A 23,396-nucleotide genomic window follows, 5' to 3' on the forward strand; every position below is an offset into this window, starting at 1 on the left:
CCTAAGCCTTCTCAGATGGCCACACACTTAAATGCTTGTCCCCCAGTTTGGAACTCAAGACAGGTAGGGATAGGTACAAAAGCAGAGACAGTGAGACCCTACCTCACATCTTGTCTTCCCTTCTGTTTGTGGTGGGCTCAAGGGCAAAGTTCCACCTTTGCCACACTCTGCTAGCAACCCTGACTGAAGGCAACCTGTCCTAGCTGGGAGCTTCAGATCTTCCCCAGTAAGACCAACACACAAGAGCAAAACAAATGGAAATGCACTGGTGAGGAAGAGAAAGATAAGCTAGAAAGTTCTGGAAGATGACAAACACAAAGGTGGGGAGATTTATGGCACTGAAGGGATGACAACTATCTAGGACTGGGGACAAAGCAAAAGTCTATGTGAGTAGGGGGTTGTGGTCCATAGGCCTGAGGGCATTCAGAGAATACCATATTCCTCTAATGTCTCCATCTCTGTAGTTAGGCCCTGGGGTCACACCTGTTGTGGTTAAGTGGCAGGGGTCCAGGCTACTGGCTCAGAGAACCTGTTCTCCAAGCCTCTAGGTCCCAAATCCCCTATCCACAGTCCCCAGCTTCCCCTCCTCACCAGCTCCACTCCCCAAAGCTGTGCCCCAACACAGGCTCAGGTCCCCACAGTGAATTCAAGCTTTATTGCCACACACTCCCTACTTCCTGTCCAGCCCTGTACATGGAAATAGCCAAAGCAAGCCAGGGCTGGGTAAGAGCCAGGAGGGAGCAGGTAGGGTGCTGGGGGAGATGGGACTAAGTTCAAAGCCTACTGTACCCCAGTTTTCCCTGAGTGGTGCCTGCCCCAAATCTTGGGGCTTCCTTGTGCACTGGAGGAGGAGGCTCATCCCGAGAACATCCTGTGAGGTCCCCAGGAACCCAGTGAGTCCCCTCTGCCCACTGTACCGCCATCCAGCGTGCAAGAACAACAGTTGCTGCACACACACACACACACACACACTGTGCGTGCCTGTCACCATGGCAGCCCTGGCCGCAGAAGGCAAGGCTCAGCAGTCTAAGCCAATGGACACAAGCAGGTTCTCGAGTGCCCGCAGCTGCTGCTGTGCCTCTTCGATGGCACTGTAGGTCTGGACTGTGCTGGCCACATGGAAACGGATGTCATCAACAAGTGGGATGGAGTCTGTCTCCTGCCGGGCCGCTACAGCGGCTGCCTCTTCCCGCACTGCCTCCACGAAGTCCTCTCGCTCCACCAGCTGTAGAAAAGCGGGCTCAGGACAGGCTGCATCCCAGCACGGGCTGCACCCCAGCCTCACAGGCTCCCCTCTCTACACCCCTGCCCACCTTCTCGATGACCTTGGCCATATACTCGGTACACTGGTCCTCCAGCCGGGCCAGCCGGAACAGCTTGGCTATGCGCCAAACACCCACCACACTGTCCTCCTCCAGTAGCTGGGCCAGGCTGCGGCCACACAGCCGCTTCAGGCCAGGTAGAAGGTACATGTCAGCCACACTCAGCACATCATAGGCCAACTCAGGAGGTAGCTGTGGCACAAAAGGGGACAACAGGACACCAGTGATCATCAGGGGCTCCCAGGGTCCGGGGAGGAAACCTTGGTGGAAACACAGAAGACTCACATCTCTGGAACCTGGCCTGGGGCCTTGAGGGTACAAGGACAGAAATAAACCAGGGGAGGGGTTCCCATGCTCCAGGCAGGTCAGTGCTTAGGGTTACAGGCCTTTCCAGGAAAAGCTCGCTCATAGACCTGAGCTCTCCCCATCCAGCTGTGGGATCCCAGGTCAGACCCTTCACCTCTGTACCTCTGTCCCCACATCTGTGGAGTAGATACTCCTGCTGGCCTTGAAAGACTTGAAAGAAAGCAACATGAGCTAGAGGTTTCTATTCTGGCCCACAAGCTTGGGGATGGCTCCTTCCACTGTGGAAGAGCACACAGTTTTGAGGAGGGGACAGCTAGGCCTTGGCTAAAACCAAGGGTGAAGCTTCAGCCTGACCTTGGGTGGCCCAGGGACTGAGTAGAGGGAGAAAAAAAAAGTAGAGGGACTGTGTATGCCACCATATTTCAGGCTGTCACCCTGCTGTCTAACTGACATTTGGTCATTTGGTCACATGCACAAGACTCAAGAAAACATATATATTCTCCATCTTCTGGGGGATACACTGAAACTCAGAGTAGGTATGTAACTTTCCTAAGAACACACAGCTCACAAGAGACCAATCTACTGTTAGACCATGTTCTGAGGCCAATCCCCACTCACTCTGAGCTATTAAGAATGCTCATTGGGGGGTGGGAGGAGCTGGAGAGATGGCTCAGCGGTTAAGAGCACTAACTGCTCTTCCAGAGGTCCTGAGTTCAATTCCCAGCAACCACGTGGTGGCTCACAACCATCTGTAATGGGATCCGATGCCCTCTTCTGGTGTGTCTGAAGACAGCTACAGTGTGCTCATATAAATAAAATAAGTCTTTATAAAAAAATGCTCATGGGCTACAAAGCTTCTTCAGGAGGGAGCTTATGACTCAGGATGACAGACTCAACCACAGAGTGAGTGGCCACAGAGTGAGTGGCAGGCCATGAGAAGGGAAGTGACAGAAGTAAGGCCGGTGGCAGAACCTAATACAGAGGGGGCAGGCTGGTGGGAGCCAGACGGCCAGGACTGGGGTCAACAGGGAATGGTGTAGGGACTCACATTCCTGTGGCCCCATCTCACTTGTAGAGGACAAAGAGGATGGGGGAGCCACAGCCATGGCTCAGAGCTACCAAGTCTACACCATATGCCCCCCCCCAGTCTTAAAACATTACCTTCTGGGGGAAGATTTGTGGGAATGCCCTGGAGAAGCCAGACAAAGGGACACCTGGGACCCCAGCAAGTCACCTCACTCCTCAGACCCAATGGAAAACACCCTTCTCTCCTGAAGAGTACCCTTGCACTGTCATGCACACATACCAACAGAGGGAACCTTTGGCCCTGTCTACAGCCACCACAGGCCTGACTCAGGAACTCTGGGACAGCTAAGGGCAGGAATGACCCAATGACTGTGACAACCCTATGTCAGAAAGCCCAGGGCTCAATTTACCACTCCCCTCCCACTGGGTGCCACACCTCACCTCAGTATGGTCACTATATACGTAGTACAGGACATGGGTGAAGATGTCTGGGGAGATGTCATGCAGGGTGACAACTGGGGGGTCTCCAGAGGCTACAGGCTCCTCACTCTCTCGAAAGTGGTCATCCAGAAGAGCCCGGAAGTAGTCACTGCGCCCACAGAAGAAAGCCTGAAGAAAGGCAGTTCAGAAAGTACCAGGCTGGAATCTGCCCACAGGAAGATAGGCCAGGACTTGAGTCGTGTGGACAGGAGCAGGACGGGTACCTTGTGGCAGAGGAAGCTGGAGTCAGCCACACGGAAGCAGATATCAGGGCAGCTGCTAAAGCCATCAGGACATGGGAAGGGCAGCTCTCCAAGGTCACCCTGGTATAGGAAACAGAGAAAGCTGTTCATGAAAGGGAAGTAGCTTCTAGGTTGGCCTAGGAGGGGAACCCAGCTCTGCCCTTCACAGCCTCCTGCCCACTAGGCCGGCGTGCCCTTCAGTACCCGCAGCTCAGGTGGCAGGGCACAGTCGGCCAGCAGTGCCATATCTGCCCGTAACCGGGGATCTGCTGGAGGGGGCTCAATAGTCAGCACCTTCACACATGTGCCAGGCTTGGAAGCCACTGCGGGAGAGGACGGCAAGGAATTAGAGAGCCAGACCAGAGCTGCAGGCTGTAACCTAAGACCCTGGACTGAGACCTTGTACACACCAAATTCAGACACCTTCTCGCATTTAGCCTCCAGGTCGTCGAGCAGGTCCCATAGCTGGCACTGCTTAGCCAAGCGCTCACAGTCACTTACATGCTCCACACCGATGTCCAAGCGGCCTGGGGGGATTTAGAGGACCGAGTCAGGACCTGAGAATGATTCCTACTCAATACTTTGGTTTCCTCATCCAGGAGGACCTAAGACCTGCTCAATTTGTGGGTGGGACCTGTTCTCTCCAAACAACAGGTTAAGTCATGCTGGGCATACTCCTCCTCAACTCTGGGCCACACTGGGTTTGCTGCTGTCCCAGCCCAGGGGCTTAGTCAGTCACCTGTGTACAGATACTGCAGTAGAGCCCCAAAGGCCACCGGGTTGATCTGCAGGCAGAATAGAAAGGAAAGGTCAGAGGCTACCACCCAGCATGAACTAACTTCTCTCCCAGAAGCTGGCACTCTCTCCCAAGGCAGAGGGACGCACCAGGGGGTGCCTGAGAACCACGACGCTCTTGCCCTTCCACTTGGTGTCCAGCATGTTGGCAAAGTAGGTACTGCGAGCACCGAGGATGCAGCGATGGGCCCGGAATGGCTTTCCGTGTACCACAAAGACCACATCGCTGTGGATGCCCTGTTCCAGAAGCCTGGGAAAAGCCAGGGAGGGTTGCGTCACCCAGGTAAGTGCTGGTACACCAAGACCACTCAGCACACCCACCCACGTGAACCCACTGAGAATGCGCCGCAAGTGCCGCCCCCTGCTCACCGCTGCAAGAAATCGTCATAGTAATCCCGCCTCCTGCAGGATGCAGTGACCTGTTTGTAGTCTCTCAGTGCACGGCGAATGGGGTCGCTCAGCGCTCCATAGAGACACCGTTCTCCATCAAAGGTGTTGGCCTCACAGCGTGCTCCTTCGAAGCAATACTCATCAGTCAGAGTCAAGGAGACAATTAGTGTAGGGAAATCTCTGGCCTCCCCTCCTCCCCAGCTCCAACATGTAGGGCCCAGAAGCCCTAGAGGCCCTTCCTTGCTAAGGTGGCCCAGGCAACCCTTCGGTCCTTGGGAAGGCCAAGGGCATACATACAATCTGTGCACTTAGACACAGACATATGCATGAATGCATATGCAAATATTGGACTATATGCAGCTAAAAGCAGACTGAATGGCTGGCCCTGTAATCAGCCATCTTGATGACTGCCTCAACTGAACCTACACTAGTGGGGCACATGAGTACTTTATTATGTGACAGCTGCCATTATTACAAAACAGAACCAAGGATGACTATGGCGTTGGCTGCCACATGGGGAGGCTGTGAAGGCCAGTGCAGGGACTTAAAAGAAGTGGGAGATACACTAAGAAGGAACTCCAGTCTAAGCAGGAGGTATTGCAACTGAGAAGACCCTGAGGTAGGAGATGGGTTGGTCTAGTGGGGGACTAAGGAGCAAGTGTTGATGGGGAGCCAGTGGGTGGGAGAGCCAAGGAAGGCAAGGCCAGAGGAGGAAAGACTGGGTCTCACAATGTAGCCTTGACTAGCTTTAAACTCAAGATAATCCCCATCTTGACTTTCTTCTCGCTCAATAATTTAATTACGGGTGTGAGCCACCATGCCCAAGTGCTTTTATCCCAAACACTCCTTTCTACACTCCCATCAGCTTGGCTGTGGAAAGAGCCTCCTGCTTGCAAACATGGAGGTCCAAGGGTCAGTTTAGCAGACCAATGGTGGTGTAGCATAAGAGACAGCCCCAGAATTAGCCTGGGTGTCAATGGTGACATGAGAGAGTGGGCAGAGTGTTAGAGAGTACCATTTGTTGACTTTAGGGAGTTAACAAGAAATCAAGAGTGCATACAAATGTGTAGCAAGGTCTCAGAGCTGACAGACAGTCAGACCCTGACCGGCTCTCACCATTAGCCAACAGGTAGCGCACCAGCTCCTCATGCCCACAGAGGCAGGCATAGTACCTAGGAAAGGGGGAAGCTGTCAGTAGAGTAGGCCCACCCTGCCCACCCAACTACCCCACCGCTCACACTCACAAAGGGGTGCTGTCCCACTTATCCCGCACGTTCACCTCCACGTCTCGCTGCTCCAGCAGGTACCTGGGCAGGAAGTTCAAAGCCTGGGTCAGAACTGCTTCTGAGATAAGAGAGAAGAGACCAGGAAAGGGAAGGAGGCCATTTCTCTCTGGGCTAAGGATGCATCTGAGAAGGGCAAGGCCTGGAACTACACAGGCCAGCATGGGTCTGCAACTGTGAGTTGGGTAGTGGCAAGACATCAAGCCCTAGGTTCAGAAGGCTGAGAAACTGGTCTTGTAATATTTGGGAGAAGGTAATGGGCCACTAATTCAGTCTGGGGAGACGACAGCAAGGAAACCAGAAGAAAACTGGTGCAGGACTTGGGGAGAGGAGAACAGGACAGATCTATGCAAGAAGTGGAAATAACAATTGGTAAGATGTTGAAGAGAAGAGGTCATGAACCAGGAAGCCATCTCTGGAACACCACAGCCCAAGGAAGCTTCAAGGTAAGACCCGAGCTCTCTGAGTTGCACTCAAGTTGAGGGAAGGTTCATTAACTCTGAGGTGGCATCTGGTGTTGGGAACAGACTTAAGGAGGGTTTCGGAGAGGGCTGCAGTCTGGACACCGCTGATGAGGACCAGGGGATTTGGAAGGAAGGGCCATGGGAGAAAAGAGTCTATCAAAGAAGAGTAAGGGCCAGGACCCTTTCTCCTCTCTGCCTGCCCACGGAGACCAGGATCTCGGTGCCAGGCTCGTAAGTAGCTGCACCAGCAGCGCCTGCATCTTTTGGAACCTCCACGGAGGGGAGTCGTTTCCCTGCACCGAGTTAAGGGTCCTGGAGACCGATCTCCCTAGGCTCGGTCAGCTTCTGGAGCCCCACAGCGCCCGACCGCACACCGTGCCCGACAAGCCCTGCGGACGCCTGCCCGCCTCCTGCACTGCAGGTTCTCACCGCACACGGCCCACGTCCCCCTTCCTGCAGCTGGCAAACAGGTCGCTAGTGTCCATGGCGAAAGAGGCTGGACCCCCGGCCGAGCGATCTCAGGAGTTGTCTGTGCCCGGCCGGATGTAAACACTCACCGCCCCGCCCCTCGCGGCACGGCCTAGCACTGCCCGCCTGTGGCTCCGCAGCGGCGCCTGGCGCCCGGAGGACCGTCCGGCCCGAACCAGGCGGTCGCATCCAGAAGGCCGCTCCCGAAGGCCCCACCCACTAACCTTAGTCACACCCACTTAGCCTCTGGGGACCTCTAGTCTTGACCCCGCCCACTCGTCTAAAAGACAACTCAATTCTCCCAGGTTCCGCCCCCTCGCCCGGAGACTAGCTCACTACCAAGACCCCGCCCCCTCGGAAGAGCTTCTCTGGAAGAGCAGTCCGCTATAGGCCCCGCCCACATTGCGCGGGATCTTTTCTGAAGACAGTACCACACCCCCCAGGCTTGGAATACTGAACCTTAACAACGCTTGTCCGTCCTTTAACTTGCCCGGTTCAGGTCCCGCCCATCAGGCCGAGGCCTCGCCCACCAGGACCTTTCCCGGCCTACTTCAAGTTCAGCCCAACCGGCTTGGATTCCACCCAGAAGGCCGTACACCCTCTACACTCCTCCCACACGTCCCTAACCATGATCACTAACTCCTGAGAATTCCCAGCCCACCAGCTCTTGGCCCCGCCCAGCCAGCCTCCCGTGCCCCACCTACTCCTCTAGGCCCTTCCCACCCACTCCCAAGAGTGCGGCCCTCCGGAAGCAAGAAACACGCGTGGAGGCAGAGCGGCCCGCGCGTGTTGGCGGCTTTAATGGAGTCCGGGCGCGGGGAGCGCGCTGGCCTCGGGCAAGCGCTCGGGGCCGGGCGGGGCGGGGTGGGAGCTGCGCCTCGGTCGCCTGCTGCGGTGGGGAAGCGTAGTGACCCGCGTGGAGGGACGGGAGGGGCGCGGGGCCGTAGCGTCTGGCAGTCTCGCGCCCGTGGCCCGGCGCTCACAGGTGAGTGTCCTCCTCGAACACGTCAGAGTCCTCAGGGTCGCGCTTGCTGCCCATGAGCGCGCTCCAGCTGCTCGGGCCGTTGATGGCCCCACCGTTCAGGCTGGGCTGCTTCTCCTGCATCTCCGACTGGCTGTCGCTGGCCACGTCCAGCGTGGGATTGTCGTGGCAGCCGTTCTCCACGAAGCGAAGCTCCTCACCGTGCGACTGCAGCAGCAGGAGAGAGCGCTGGGCGCGCGCAGTGACTGGCTACGCCAAGCCCCCAGGGTATCCCCTTGGAGCCCAGGAGACAAGTGCCTGCAGCTCAAACCTAAACCTCTACTCAACAAACCCTGTGACCTCCCTGGTGTCACCGCTTTCAACAGCGAATTACACACGGGTCTGCCCAAAACTCAAAGCCCTTGCGCTGGGGCAGGATGAACAGGGCATGCCTGGCCCCTTTCTCTTGTGCAGGTTGCTGGAGCCCTTGGAGGGGAGCAGCTGCTCTCAAGCCTTGCAGAGTGGGGCACTAGGGTTAGGAGGAGCTGGAGAAGAGGAGGAACCCCTTGGTGAAACTTACCCCCCCCCCACACACACTCTATCTCCTGGAAGACATAGTACCAGGCTCGGAGAGGTAGATGGCAGGCCCCAGCCTGGCACTGAGCACAACTGAGTTGGTATAGGTTTCTAGGTGAGGCTACTGGATAGCACTGGCTGATACTAGCCACACTCTGCCCTTCATTCCCAAGCCCTACCTAGCCTACTCACCACGTGTTTCAGCTTGGGCAGCCGACGCTGCCAACAATTGTAGAGTAGGCCAAGCACAATGATGATGAAGCAGATGACACCAATGATCACCAGCACTACAAAGAGTGTCCCGTAGTCACTGCGCACCTGGGTGGCCCGTGCCTGGCAGCTGCTGGTGGTGGAGTAGTTCTGGATGCCAATCTGAGGGTGGGGGTATGGGACCAGGCATCAGGAAAGTAACATCCCGAGGGTGAGTTAATGCCCATGACAGCCCTGGTTCCTGGACCTGTGCTGAGGGACACACCGTTCTGTCCCTATTGGTTCATCTAAGCCTCTCCCATTGGCCACATTCTCAGCCCTCTCACATCCTCATTGTTTTTCTGCTCCAACCCAACTTTGAATGCACCAGCTATGGCTCTGTACAGAACTGAGACGTGGCAGTCATGACCCAAAGAGATGAGGCTCCACACCTGTCCCCATCAGTCTCACAAAGCAACAAGGCATCTGGGAGACTCAAGTTCCCAACACAAAGTCAGAGCCCTGAAGCAAGCCTCCTCTTTAGGGGTAAGGTAATGTCATTCTGGCCATCCATGGTAGGCCGGGCCTCAAGGGCCACTGTGGGGATGCCAACTGCAGCTGGGGTCTCAAGCTTCTTCCCTTTCCCAGAGGTAAGATCACAGATGGCATGTGTCTCCCTACTGTGGGCTGCTCTGGCTAGCTTGGCTTCTCCCCCAGTGGGAAAGCTCCCCGACAGTCCAGCTTCAGGTGAAGGGAGGGAGCAAAAGAAGGTGAGTGTTATCAGTGAGCCCTAGAGCAGGGACTGGGCTTCAGCTCTTCCCTGCATTGTGTGAAACCCTTGCAGGGGTCCACTGTCCATCTGTGCTCCTGAGCCCAGATTTGGAGATCATGAAGGACCTGGTGGAGGAGGAACAACACAGGCCCTGCCTCTACCATTGCTGCTCCAGGGGAACCTGAGGTGTAGGGACATGAGGTGGAGGTCCAAAGCTCTGTGACAAGAGCTTTGGGAGTCATTCAGCAACTCAACAGCTTTCCATCTGGCAGGCTTGGTCTTAGGCAAGGGACCTGATGGCTCTAGGCTTTGCCTCTCCCCTCAGTTAATCCTTACGACCCCATGGAGTGGAAGAGGGGGTCCAAAGGAGAATCTAGTATAAACACTGAGTGTAGGCTAGAAACACTTAGCTCCCTTGCATGTGGAATCCTGGGTATCCAGACCTCCAGCTTGTGTTCTGTAGCCCAGCAGGGGCCAGAAGACCACATCTGATGAGGGCCACTCTAACTGTGGAGGGCTGTTTCCAGTTCATGGCATCTCCACACCTCGGGTTCCCCTGGAGAAGCATTGGTAGGGGCAGCGTGTGTCTTGTTCCCCCTCCACTATGCTCCCCATGATACTTCAGACACCATCCCACTTAATTCCCTCTTCCATGGGCGCTCTACCATGGCCTGGGGTGTGCAATCCTTTTGCTTGGGTAGTAACCTGCACATGCTCTTTGTGGGATGGCCAGAGCCCTGACATGCACCCCTGTCCTGGAACGGGCTGTAAATTCTTCCAGGCACTTTTTGAGAGCCAAGAACATTAGAAGATGCTTCAGTGACTGCCAGGTCAAGTCCCTAACTTACCTCCTCCAGACTCCTGCGGATGCCACTGAGCATGGAAAGGACATCTTGAGTGGGTACCACCCCTGGAGGGAAAATGCCATAATCACCACAGCATCTTGAGGTGTCTCCACACCACCCAACCCTTCTTCTGCGACAGGCATCCTGAGCCTCCTCTGCTGCCCTTCTGTTTCTAATCACAGAGGACCTCAGGGCCCATGTATGTCCTCTGCTGACCTGCTTCCCATTGAGTTGATCCCCTGGGAAACTATATGAAAGGCCTGATGCTAGAAGTCACCTCTGTAGCCCAAGGGTCCTGCTCTCAAAGTGTGTGATGTCCATAGCTGTCTCCTCATCCCCAGAACCCAGGTATCACTCCATCCAGAGCCCTGCACTAGCATGCTTTACAGCCCTATCCAGTCTTTCCTGGGCCTCCACTGCCGGGCTGTGGTGGGACACCTCCCCATCTGCTCACCCTGCTCTCCTACAAGAGTCATCAGCAGGTGCTGCTCTTTCTCACTGGGCTTGCTGAGAGAGATATGCCAGTCTCCACGGTGGCCACTACGGTGGCGTGGCAGAACCTCCTCCACCAGGGCTAGGAGCCGTAGTCCCCGGTGTCGCCGAAACACTTCCTAGGGGTTCAGAGGAGCCAAACTCAAGGTTGGATGGTAGCTCTCATCTCAGATCCCAAACACCTAGGTGGTCCTCTGGCTAGCCTGGTCGGCTCTGGGGCCAGTTGAGAGCAAGGCAGATACAGCTTGTATCTCTACGTCCATCTCTAAGTACCACAGTAAAGGTGTGAGCCTGCCCCAGTCTGTCAGGTGGAGGGGACATGGATCTGTCCACTGACAATGACAACCCCTTAACTGGTGTTGGAAACATGATACCCATGGTAGGTGTCGAGTGCTGAAAAAGACAGCAGTAAGTCCCCATGGCCACCAGAGAGCAGGGAGGCTGAAAACAGCAGGCTCCTCTGCTGGCCATTCCACCATATGGCTGTCACTGAGCCTCAGGGGAGTAAAGAGAATGCCTTTACAGCAGGGACTTGAAACCCACAGAGATGACTCAGATACCCTGGGAACGGGGCCAGGGATGGGGTGGGGTGGGGTGGGGTGGGTGAGGTGGCTTCTTTCCCCTCAGACTCTCACTGTTTAGACGTCATGTATAATTACAGAATAACACAGAAGCAAACCCAGCCCTCCACAGGAACTCTGTGGCAGAGAGAGACCAGGCTGCCGCCACCAAGGCTCACGCCCGCTGTTTGTAAAAGGCCCTCCTTTCACCCTTGGCTCTTCAGCAGCCTCTCCCTCTTGTATATGAAAAACTTCGTCCCCATTTCTCTAGCTTCCAAGAGTCCCAACTAGATCCCTCTCCCTCTCCCAGATGCTCAGCTCTCTAGGGTGTTGAGGAGTCACAAACATGTCAACAGGCCACCACGAGTGCAAGCCCAGTGCCTGCCTTGTGGCAGCCACGGCAGAGACGAACGGCTACTCTTATTGTGTTCCTACCTGGCATAAAGACCTATCCCTTGGTGGTTGTTCCAACCCGAAATCCACTGAGCTGACTTTCATGGTGGGCTTGTTCCTTGAGACCATAGCAAATGCCAAGTACAGCTCAGGTCTAGACTCTCTCTCTCTCTCTCTCTCTCTCTCTCTCTCTCTCTCTCTCTCTCTCTCTCGTCGAGTGGTCAGTGTCGTCACTGATGTGAGGGCAGGACAGGCTTCTACCTACCTGCTGCTCTGCCACACGTGTGACACCCTTTACTGCACAGCGATGTCTCCAACACCCAGTTAGCTGAAGAGGAAAAGCATTCGCCTTGGAACTAAATGCACCAGGGTTCAAATCCTGTCATGTCTTAGCTCTGACCTCCAGCAACATTCTGAGCCAGTTTTCCCATCCGAGATGTGGGTACCTCACATCCTCAAATCACTCAATTACAGACTTCAGAACAGTAGCTGTTCTTCTGGGTCAGTCCTACTGGTAATCCAGCCCGCTGCACTCAAGCAAAGGCCAGAGCTCTTCAGCCCTCCCTGACATCCAGGAAAAGCACTGTTCTCAGAACGTCCTGTTCTAGGCAAAGGATGGGGCCCTTCATCTCTGGGGAAAAGACTCTCCTGGCTTCTAGACTCCAAAGTCAGCTTGGCATTCCCTACTTCATCATCCTGTGTCTGTGCCCGCTGGTCTCTAATGGCTCCCTTCCTGCCTCCTATGTCTTAGAAAGCAGAAGCTGGCTAGCCTGCACCACTGTTCCGATCGATGTCAAGTGCAAAGTTTAAAAGTGTACCTGCATCTTGTAAAGCCGTGTCTGAGGGCAGTGGCCACATTCCTCCCTATTTTTTTTTTTCTGAAGACGAGGGCTCTGTGTGGCCCACCACCTTCAAAGCACATTGTCCCATTCTCTTCCAACATAGGTCAGAAAGGGGACAATGGACTACAGGATGAGAGCCATGAAGTCTACACATAGTGCTTGGGAATGAAGACACCAACAGCAAACTGTCTCTGCCTGGAGAAGGCAGAACATCTCTTTTCTGTTTTATCTTCTACCCCCAAAACCTCAGGCTGGGAATGAACCCAGGATCTTGACTGTGCTGAGCAGCACCACAGAGCCACACCCTAGCCCTGGGAGTTCACGTTTTCAGGAGTGAAACAGGGTGTCTGTGACCATGAAGATGTCCAGCACAACTGTGCAGGGCTTATGAGTCCTGCACCCCGGAGTTAATGAGTCCCATTGTCCATGCAAGCACATGAAGTAAATGGAGACGCCCAACCTCTGCCCTGCCTTGGCTTCCAGAACACCGGCAACAACTCTCCACACTTCTAGAACAGTCTGCCACCCCAGGAGGAAGGACCTAATGTCACTGACAATAGGGACTTCCAAACGAAGCAGTCCAGCCAGCTACAAGCCCAGCAGCCACAGTCATGGGCTAGCCTTAACTGTCAACTTGACATAACCAAGGGCATCCGAGGGGAGGGGCCTCAGTTGAGGGAATGCCTAGAGAGAGTTGGTCTACAGGCAGGCCTGTGAAGGATTGTCTTATTAATTACACAGCAGGCCCTCCTGCTGTGTCCTGCACCTTTCCCTGGGCAGATGCTCCTGGTCTGTATGAAAGCTAAGTGTGAGGCTGAGGGCAGGCCAGCAGGCCGTGTTCGTTCATGGGTTCTGCTATACGTCATGTCCTGCCTTCCCCCAGTGACAGACCATGACCTGGAAGTGTAAGCCAAATGGCTGTTCTTCCTCAAGTTGCTGTCTGTCAGAATGTTTTATCATAGCCACAGAATAAGATGAGGACGCCATCTCAATTACATGGAGGTGCAAGCAGCCATCGGTTCAGACGTGGCCTTCTTGTGATTGATGGCCTAGCACCTGAGCTAACAAGGCTCCGAGTGTGTGTGTATGTGTGTGTGTGTGTGTGTGTGTGTGTGTGTGTGTCTCATGCATGTGTGTGCTGGTGCACACACACACAACTTTCCCATTAGACTTTTGATGTTTCTTTAGAGAGCTATGAACAAACACTAACAGGTGTGGCTTCTAAAAACTTTAAGACAAGATAAAAAAAAAAAGCGAGGATGGGGGGCATCCTGTGTGGAATAGCATCTGTAACCCAACCTGGCTCTGAACCCTGATTCCCATGTCAGCTGCCACCATGTTTGGTGTCACCACACTCTGGCATAAAAACAACTCTTTAAAATAAGATGTTGGGGGGCTGGGGATTTAGCTCAGTGGTAGAGCGCTTACCTAGGAAGCGCAAGGCCCTGGGTTCGGTCCCCAGCTCCGAAAAAAAAGAACCAAAAAAAAAAAAAAAAAGATGTTGGGAAACAATGGTGCTTGACTGTACTCCCAGGACCTGGAAGGTGGGTGTGGGAGGTTTGATTGAACCTAGAAACCAAGCCATCCTAGCCAATATAGCAAAATCCTTTCTCAACAAAACCCTAAAGACAAAAACAATAGGTCTCAGCCTCATCAGAGAGTAGCAGGCAGCTCACAGAAAAGGCTTCCTTTGAATGGAAATAAGAGGGAGCTGGGGAGGCAGCTCGGTTGGTAAGTGCTTCCCTGGCGTGCATGAGACCCTGATAAAACCAGGCCAGGCCCCAAGATCCCAGGACTGGGGAGGTGGAGCCAGGAGGTTCAGGAGTTCAAAATCATCCTTGGCTACTTATGTGTGAGGTCAGCCTGGGGTAAAAAGAAAAAAACAAAATAGAAAACTACAGAAAGCAAGGAGGAAAGAGTCCTAGAGTTTTTTCAAGTAGGAAAGACCTCATTTTGGTTTTCCCTAAGTGGTAGGTGCTACTTCAGCCCTGGGCTGGACTGACCTCTCTTTGGCAAGGAACCCACTGTGGCACCTCCCTCTGCCCATTTGACCTTTCCACATGGGCCAGCTCAGCACTCACACAGTCTATGTTCTCTGTCATGTTCAGGATGACGTAGCTCTTCCCGGCCAGGTTGCTCCAATCCTTGCAGATCACCTGTGTGGGGATGGGGGTGGGGGGAAGCAGAGCGCACAGGCCTCAGGAGAGACCTCCAGAGAGCCGGAGGAGGGGAGAGCCTGAGGTCTGGGGAGCTGAGGGCAACCACATCCTCCTGAGCTGCTGTCAGGGTCCCCACCCTGCGTGCATAAATCTAAACAGTGTCACAAAAGAGAGACTTGGCTCATCCAGAGGCTTTGCCTTGGCCCTGCACACTTGTGAAGACCCTTCCTCCTGCAGCCTGAGTGTATGAACAATGATTTGGGCACATGGGTGTTGACAGCTAGGGTGGGAAAAGTGTGGTAAGCCCCCATCACACCGCACTACTGCTGACACTCTGAGGACCCAGGGGACAGCAGGTATTCAAACACCATGGGCAGTATGCACCTCTGTCTTACCTGAGTAGAGTCCCACGGTGTTAGTGAGTGAGCTTCAGCTGTCTGACCCTCCAGGGGCTGCTCACTGAGACCTTCTTGTCCCCAGGTAGCAGAGGAAGGGGTTGACTCTGTGTCTTGGGGTCCAGGTGGGAAAGAGTCTGGGGTTCTGGGGTAAAGGGGACCCTCACCGGGGACCTCAGTCCCACTTGGAGGCACTGTTTGTGGGAGTGAAGTAGATGGCAGTGCCCCCTGCTGGCCATCATAGTCAGCTGCTCCCACTGTGGCCTCCTCACCAGCTCCCTGGGGAACCTCAGACTGTACCCCCAGCCCCCCCGTTGGCCACTCAGTGCCCCCAGATTCCTGGCTGTAGTTCTGAACCCCCAGGGCCACTGTACTTGGGGTGACTGAGGGCACTGACAAGGTGGGTTTCACACTGCTTTCCACCTCTATTCCTGATGTGGCCTGGTCCCCAGAATCATCCTGCCTGTGTCTGGTGGCCCCAGGACTCTGGCTGCTGGTGCTGCTGGTGCTAGGTGAAGGGGCATGGGCCTGTGTGGTGGCTCCTGGGGACCCGCTCACAGGGAGCAGCTCTTCTTCCTCCTCCTCCTCTGCTTCTTCCTTCTCCCTCTCCTCTTCCTCCCTTTCCTCTTCCTCCTCCTCTTCCTCCTCTTCCTCTTCCTCTTCCAGAGGCATATGCCAGGGAGGCTCAGCGAGATCCATCTTGGGCAGGATGGAGGGGAGGTTTGGCAGGTCTGGAGCCTGCCCTGGGTCTTCCATGGAAGCCACCTTCTCAGTCAGGTCTGGGAAGACGTAGTCTAGGGAGAGATGGAGAACTAACTGACAGGTTTCGTCAGCCATGGGTGGGGTGACCCTTACTGAATCTATATGAGTATGAAAGAAAAGTAGTGCTCCATTGGGATAGAAGGATTGAGAGTGCCACATGGATGGGAAGTAAACCAGGGAGGAGGATGAAGCCAGCCCACAAGGATACAAGGAGCTAGCTGGCCACTCACGTTTGCCCTTATGGCAATAAAAAAAAATGGAAATTTAGGGGCTGGAGAGGTGGCCTGGTGTTAAGAGTAACCGGTTCCATTCCCAGATCACATAGTGGCTCACCACCAGTTTCAGAGACTCCACACCCTCTTCTGGCCATCATGGGTACTACATGCACATGGTGCATAGACGTGTGCAGGCAAAATGCTCATTCATATAAAATAAAAATAAATATAAATAAAATCTCCAAAACAAGTGCTCTACAACTGAGCTGTGTTCTCAGACCAGTAAGTTGGAACTTTATACCCAACTAAACTATCATTCAATTATAGTTGCAAAACTAAGATATTTTATGCATACAAGGACCTAAAAGTTTTGCTATCTATGAATTCTCAGTTATTTAAAGGTGTCTTTTAGAAAAAAAACAAATTAAGAGACACTGGAAATCAAACACAAGAATAATTTCATGACAATAAACGTCAGAATAGAGGTGGTACCACTATACAGGAAGCAGCAGGACTCTAGAGAGATACGAGAAGAATAATTGCAAACAATAACAACAAAGGCTTCTTTGGAGTAAAAAGTAGGACTTATGCTGTAATCCCAGCATGAAGCAGGCAGGACTGCCATGAATTGGAGGCCAGCCTGGGCCACATAGTAAGTTCCAGCTTAGGCTGCGGAATGAGATGCTGTCTGGGGGCTGGAGAGATGGCTCAGTGGTTAAGAGCACCCGACTGCTCTTCCAGAGGTCCTGAGTTCAATTCCCAGCAACCACATGGTGGCTCATAACCATCTGTAATGGGATCGGATGCCCTCTTCTGGTGTATCTGAAAACATCTACAGTGTACTTATATATAATAAATGAATAAAAAAAATGAGATGCTGTCTGAAAAAACAAAATAGCAACAAAGAAGGTGAGACTGAAGCCCTGAGCGATCTTGGCAACAGTGGAAACCTGGTGAAGGAGCAGCTAGAACGTCCTAACTGTGCTTTCCTTATGTGTGTTTTGAGGTGTGGAGCCTTTAAGGTCCTTTGAGGTCCTCCTCCACCTCTGCACAGCACACAGCCTGTAGAGACGGTAGCTACCTCCCCACACAAGGAGGCAGAGATGACATCCAGGGAACAGGGACCATATATCCATGGAGGAAACCCACGGCATCCCTGAAACAAGCAATCTAGTTTTACCTTTGTAGAGTACAAAAGAACCATGAAGACTCACAAGACCTTGGGGAGACCAGCCCTGAGAACAGGGGTGAGTGAACAGCTTGCCTGGAGGACGGCGTTAAACAAGAATGTCTCACCGGATTTCCAGAGACCCAAGTGGAAGCTACCCCTCAAACATGAACATACAGTCAGGCATGGTGGATGTGCCTGAAACGCCAGTACTGTGCAGTTGGAGGTCGGGGGATCCAGAGCGCAAGGTTGTCCTCAGCTAGATAGCAAGTTCAAGGCTAGCCTGGGCCTTGAGAATAAACAAATAAATATCTTTTTTAAAACAGTCAGCCATGTGTTGTGGCATATGCCTATGAGGCAGGGTGGCCATTAGCTTGAGGCCAGCCTAAACTATACAGCAAGGCTCTGTCTTTAAAGTTCAATATAAGCAAGAACTTACAACCGCTAGATCTATTAAAAACTAAAATGTAACGTAGAGACCATAAGTGAAGTGGGCTGGGAATGGGGGCACGTCAACCCTGGGGAGTAGAATAAGGGTGTAACAGTGCCTAGGAAGCACAACATTAAATCCTGCAGTCACAATAGCTCACTGGAGTGACTAAACCTGACAGAAAGCATACAAGTCAGGTTGTATATATATGAAGTTTCCCATGTGCCTATAAGTTACCCAATTAAATTCAACTGGACTTGGGTGGATACATTTCTCTGATCTGTCAGCTCCCACGGGAAGAGGGACACAAATGAACCAAAGATGAATTTGAGGGAGGACAGTGGCATTGTCTCTGCTATGGGTGTGGAAATATAGAAGCTGAGGCTGCTCCCTGAGAGTGGAATGTCCCCACAAGGGGTCGCGGGGCGAATGTCTTCCTCTGTGTTTCATGGGGTAATATGGTGAACGGGGTCAGACCCCCAAACAGATAATGGACTAGAGAATATATCATAGTCCCTGACAGTAGCTTGAATGAGATGGAATCCTGGGCAGCCTGTGGTAATGGAGTGGCCTGTGCTAAGAACTCCTAAGCCATCTGCCCAGCAACGGCTGTCCTGCCTAAGGCAAGGACTCAGTGGGAGGACGACACAGACACTGTCCTCTGCACTAGCCTCGGATCTGGCACGAAGGGGGAGGGGTACTGGCTGCAGTTCTGTACACATGGGGAGGAGACATAACAAAGACACCGACAGACAGGCAAGCAGGCAGACAGATAGACAGAGACACCAACAGAGACAGGAGAACCTGTGGACAGAATCAGACAGTAAAGAGGAGAGAAAGGGACAGCCGTTTGGTCCAACCTCTAATACAGAAAAAAGGAAAATCTAGAGTAAACGTGCAGGCTGGGCCTTGCCAATGGCTGGTACAGGGAGCTATGGGAAACAGAGAGTGTGCTACCTCTGAATTCAGTGAGGACTCTTAGGAAGTTAAGACCTGCTTGTGAGGTGTGGGAGGAGGGGCACGGGATCAATCTGAGTGTGTGGAAGCAGAGAGACTGAGTGATGTAACACCACTACCCATCCCTCCAGACACGTGCTGCATGACTTGAAGCAACGTGAGGGAGACCAGTCTCTGGTAGACACTTGGATATCACTGGCCAAGGTTGCTATGGATACTGGACACTGGAAGACAATAGGGAAGCACAGACATCACTGAGAGAGTCAGTCACTAAGAGGTGTTTGATGGCATTCGAGGGCCAAATGGCACTGTGGTCAGAGAAGAGCTAAGATGCTGATTCAGCAGTGCGCTGGCCGGTCTCCGTCAACTTGACACAAATTAAGTCTTCAGGATATGTCAGACTGCCCTGTGGCCATGTCTGTGTGGCATTTCCTTGGCTAATGATTGATGGGGGAAGGCCCAGTCCCACTGTGAGCAGTAGCTACCCTTGGACTGGTGGTCCCTGGTTGTGTAAGAAAGCAGGTCAAGTAAGCCAGCAAGCGGCTTCTCCCACGCTTCCTACCCTGGCTTCCTTCAAGGATGGACTGTGGTGTATAAGCCAAGTAAACCCTTTCCTCCCCAGGCTGCCTTTGGCTGTGGTGTTCGGCACTGTAGTAGAGAGTAGACCAAGACAAGCCAGGACCCGGGAATTGGTGCAGGGCTTTGCAGAACCCCATGGTAGGATGAGATCTCTATGGGGTGGTAGAGGTTCTGGCAGATCTCGATGATTTAGACTGGCATGGAAATTGGTTTGTAAAGTGCCCAAGCCATCAAGAGGGGGTGCCCATGGCAAAGTGTGAAGGAATCCGGGAAAGAAGAGGGAGATATGGTAGAGACGGCCACCTAGATGCACAGGGCTCTCTGTCTATCATTAGCACTGCAGAGAACCAGCCAAACAAGAAACACAAAGAATTGTGGAAGACAGTCAGAGGAAGAGCTGTGGGCACAGTATGTGTCCCCCTCTAAGACTGCCTGTGAACTGTAGCAGCCCCAGGCTGACTAGGACTGTCTTGGTCCATCTGGCTTCAAGTCACTACAGTAGTCCCTGCTGCAGCCTCCCTAGTGAAGCCAAATTCCAAAAGCCTGCTTGAGGTTAAGATGCATCAGAGTATCCATGGCAACCAGATGCAGCCACAGCTGACTAACAGGACTGCCCAAAAGACAAGGGGCTATTTCCAGGAAGTCTGTGCCTAAGACATCATCCACAGAGTAGGGGTCACTAAGAGAAGTGAATGATCTCTCAGACCTAACCCACCCCAACAAGAGCAAGCTAAATCACAAGACAGGGCAGGCCCAAAGATCAGATACCGCCCTGAACGGTCTCTTAAGTGGCACAGAGACTCCCTGACTTCCGGAACTGCTGGAAAAGATGCTGTAAAGTTCCAGCGCCACCTTGTGGCTTTAGTTTGGATCTAACTCTTCGCTAGGTCCTAGACAAGGGGCTGTCTAAACCCCACAGTCTGGGGACTTGCTTCTCGGATGGGGAGCCCAGGAGTGAGAGCATGGCCTCTGCGTGTGACGCTTGTCATTACTGTGGAGGCCTGGGTTCTGTGGAGTTTCCTTTCGTTCAACAGCCAGACTCAGCTTAGGATCCACACGGGAAGAGGAGTGACCAGCTGCTGTTTTCCTGCCCGCTGCATCCCTACCTCTGACCACAGCCACAGTATAAAGCTGGTCTGAGTCACAGGAGGGGCTGCTTTAGACGTACAGGCAGGAGCAATAATTCCTCAAGTCCTCCCCTCGAGAAATGGCCTGGAGTCTATGTACCCTATACCCAGCCTCCATGGTGGGATTTTGTTATGACATAAAATAAGAAATGAGAGAGAGTCTGGGGCAGCTAATCTTAGATGCTATCCTGATTTAAAATCACCATGGAAATAAACTTCTGGGCATGTCTGGGGGTTGGGGCGGGTTTCTAGATTACGTTAAGTGAGGAGGGAAGACCCATCCTAAATTTAATCCAACTATCCCAGGGGCTCGGGAGTCCTGGAGAGACTAAACAGGAAAGAGATGGCTGACTGAAGCAACCCCCCTCCCCCTGCTTCCTGGCTGTCAGGCAGTGTGTCCAGCTGCCTCATCTTCCTGCCACCATGCTCTCCCCACCATGATGGACTGTACCCTCAAAATGTGGGTCACAGTAAACCCTTCCTTAAGTTCCTGTTGTCAGGCATGTTGTTATAGCAATAGGAAAAGTGGTGAATGTCTTGCTTTTGCCTTCCCAGCAACCTCCTGGGGTCACACTGCACACCCCTTGTGTGCCTCATGAAAGAGAGCAGCGGCTGCAGGGACAGCTCTGACTGTCACCACTAGGATGACAGTCCCAGCCACCTGGGCCTCTAACGATGGGCTGCTGGAAGTCCCACCCTCTCTCAGGTAACTGGCCGCCATTATCTTCTGGAACTTTCCTGGCCTCCTTTGAACACGCCTCTCTCCTGCTGCCTCCCTCTTCTTATCTTTTTTATCCTGACTCTTTTTATCGTGAGAGAGCCATGTGAAGGGTCCTTCAAGGGGAGAAAGGGGAATTTACATATTCTCTGAGCGTTTCCAACTTACCATGCCTATCCTGGGGCCACACAACCAGGCTTCTTCTCATCCCTAACCTTCCCTGTTCATACTCCTGTCCTTGAAACCCTGTGGTCTTTGTTTATTTGTTCTTGAGACAGGATTTTTCTGTGTGGCTCTGGCCACACTCAGAGACTCGCTTGCCTCTGCCCTGAGTGCTGGGATTAAAGGCGTGTGTCTCCACCATCTGGCTCCAACACAGTTTAAAAGAGCAGATTCCAATGCCTGCTGAGTAAGTTCTGGCCTTTGTGTGAGATGCACCAGTGGGGGGCTCCCTGGAGCAGAAGAGCAGGCTCCACATGGCAGCTCCTGGGAGATCCTGTGGACTCAGGGCAGCCAGCACATGTTCTGTGAACCCTGCTCTCCTCAAATGGCTTGCTCCTCCACCCCTTTCTATTTCTGTCTTTTAACCTCACCATGGTGCTGGTGTTTGCTTTCTATATATATCGTGCTGCTGTCTCTCTGCTTCATCTGAGCTTTGCACAAGTCCCTCCTTCCATACACTACGACTGAGAGACCTTGTTCTGTCCCTCTCCCCAGGGCAGAGTGTTATCACTGAAGACGTTTGGCATTAGCTGAAATATTAATGGACTGACCTCCCTGTTCAAGGCCTGGAATTAAAACAGGCATCAGGGCCAGAGACCTTGAAAGATCACTTTAAATGTCCCTTCAGGTTAATGTCAAATCCCTGAAAATTGCCCCTTTAGTGGACCGGCCAGTCAGCAATTCACCCGAGTGTTAATGTGGAAAGACCCAAAGCCAAAAGAGATCTGTATAGAACATAGGGGAGAAGGACAGACGCCATCGGTCAACTAAACCAACTTTCTAAGAATCAACCTCAACAGCCTTCAAAGAGACAGAAGTAAGACCGGGATCTCCCAGTGGTGAGCGCTGGCCGAGCATGCAGGGGGTCCAAAGCTCTATCCCCAGCACAGAAAAGACAAAAAGACTGTAGCCAGCTAGATGCTAGATGGTTCAGTGGGCGAAGGCACCTGCCACCAAACCTGAGTTTGATTCCCAGGACCCTCAAGGTGGAGGAAAAAGAACTGACTCTGGTAAGCCGTCGTTGCCTGAACTCCACACACACCCAAATGTGCGCATACACAGACACACAAAAAAGGCATATGCATACACAAAATAAATAAGTAAAATATAACAAAATTTAAAACTTCTAAACCTGGAATTCCAGCCCCCTAGAATCGGTCACCCATGTTTTCAGACCCACCACAGCTCTGTTCACACAGTGACAGCTTAAGAGTCCAGCGCTATGAGGTTCACCTCTGCAGAGCACTTGGGAAGCTGAAGCAGGAGAACTGCTGAGTTCAAGGTCAGCCTGGGATACTGAGTGAGACCCTGTCTCAAAAACAAGGCCTGGCACTCTCCGGCTCCCTGCAGTGGAAGGCGGGGTGCTACTGAAGTAGCAGCCAGTGCCCCACAGGCCCCCGGGATACCATCAGCCCTCGCCTTGAAGTTGCAGAAGTCCTTGCTGGCACAGGATGTTGGTGCTGATGATCAGCCCCGAGAGGTGTGTGTACTACAGCTCTGCTTAACGCCAAAGCCTTTTAAAAATCCATTTCCTACAAGGGAAATAAAGTTAGAAGAGAGACCAAGACGACTAGTAGGTTTAGGCGGTGAGAATGTGGGCCAATTCTATTTTCTTCTTCTGTTTGCATTTTAAAATATTTATATGCTAGTATTTACTACAAGCAGTAAAGAGCTTTATTCCTGGGGCTGGGGCGCAAGCGTTCCCTTCAGTGCTTGGCAGCTGGCTCTGCCTCAGGGCCTGTCCCTCTCAGTGAACGGACTCGTATGGGTACAGTAACTGCAGGGACACCGGACACAGCAGCAGCAGCAGCAGCGGCAGCAGCTCAGCAAGGATTTGCGTACAACACTATCTCCAGGTCCCAGCAGACAGCTGCTTCAGTGTCTGGTTTCTGCAAGTTCCATTTCAGGCAGGCGTAATTAAAGAAGTCTAGTAAGAATGATTCCATCTAGGGAAGGGTGGCTGATTTGAGATTTAGCTTTGCCACTTATTCTCTGGGTAATTTAGAGCCACTTTTAACTCTCTGACCCAGTTTCCTTAGCTATAAAACAGTGACAGTGGCCGCTCTGCTCCTGCGACCCACAAGACACTCAGAGTGAAAGCCCTTATGGATCTTGTACCTACTCAAGGCTTTGCTGTCCGTGGTCCCCTCCACTACCCCTCTTTCTGTGAATGTGATTCCCCTTTGGGAATATGCCTCCCTCTTCCTGGAGTTAAGGACCCCCATGTACTGACTTTAGGGGTAGCTTACCCCAGCCCT

The 23,396-nt window shown here is 52.9% G+C and overlaps 2 protein-coding genes across 4 annotated transcripts in view; both read right to left on the reverse strand.

Annotated features, from left to right (window-relative positions):
- Positions 1-636: 636 nt before the first annotated feature.
- Abtb1 (ankyrin repeat and BTB domain containing 1) lies at positions 637-6,866 on the reverse strand. 2 transcript variants are annotated; one of them, XM_087656728.1, is made up of 12 exons: positions 6,738-6,866; positions 5,841-5,868; positions 5,678-5,733; positions 4,541-4,685; positions 4,262-4,421; positions 4,116-4,161; positions 3,787-3,903; positions 3,581-3,699; positions 3,359-3,457; positions 3,096-3,263; positions 1,314-1,514; positions 637-1,225 (listed from the first exon to the last, which is right to left on the reverse strand). In XM_087656728.1, exons 5-12 carry the CDS (start codon positions 4,313-4,315, stop codon positions 1,019-1,021), a joined length of 1,011 nt encoding a protein of 336 aa, XP_087512854.1. In that variant the 5' UTR covers positions 4,316-4,421; positions 4,541-4,685; positions 5,678-5,733; positions 5,841-5,868; positions 6,738-6,866; the 3' UTR covers positions 637-1,018.
- A 679-nt stretch (positions 6,867-7,545) lies between these two features.
- Positions 7,546-23,396, reverse strand: part of Podxl2 (podocalyxin-like 2) — a 31,779-nt gene continuing 15,928 nt past the window's right edge. Inside the window, exons 3-8 of one of the 2 annotated variants that reach the window (NM_001106607.1) lie at positions 14,961-15,754; positions 14,488-14,562; positions 10,574-10,730; positions 10,123-10,184; positions 8,506-8,685; positions 7,546-7,965 (exon numbers count right to left, since the gene is read on the reverse strand). In NM_001106607.1, the coding sequence (NP_001100077.1) occupies positions 7,756-7,965; positions 8,506-8,685; positions 10,123-10,184; positions 10,574-10,730; positions 14,488-14,562; positions 14,961-15,754 (1,478 nt within the window). In that variant the 3' untranslated portion in view covers positions 7,546-7,755. The remainder of the gene's footprint in view (positions 7,966-8,505; positions 8,686-10,122; positions 10,185-10,573; positions 10,731-14,487; positions 14,563-14,960; positions 15,755-23,396) is intronic. The other variant, XM_087656729.1, reaches the window with a different exon arrangement.

The sequence above is a fragment of the Rattus norvegicus genome, chromosome 4, assembly GCF_021556685.1.
Source record: "Rattus norvegicus strain SHRSP/BbbUtx chromosome 4, alternate assembly SHRSP_T2T, whole genome shotgun sequence".
In the NCBI taxonomy this organism is placed as follows: Eukaryota; Metazoa; Chordata; class Mammalia; order Rodentia; family Muridae; genus Rattus; species Rattus norvegicus.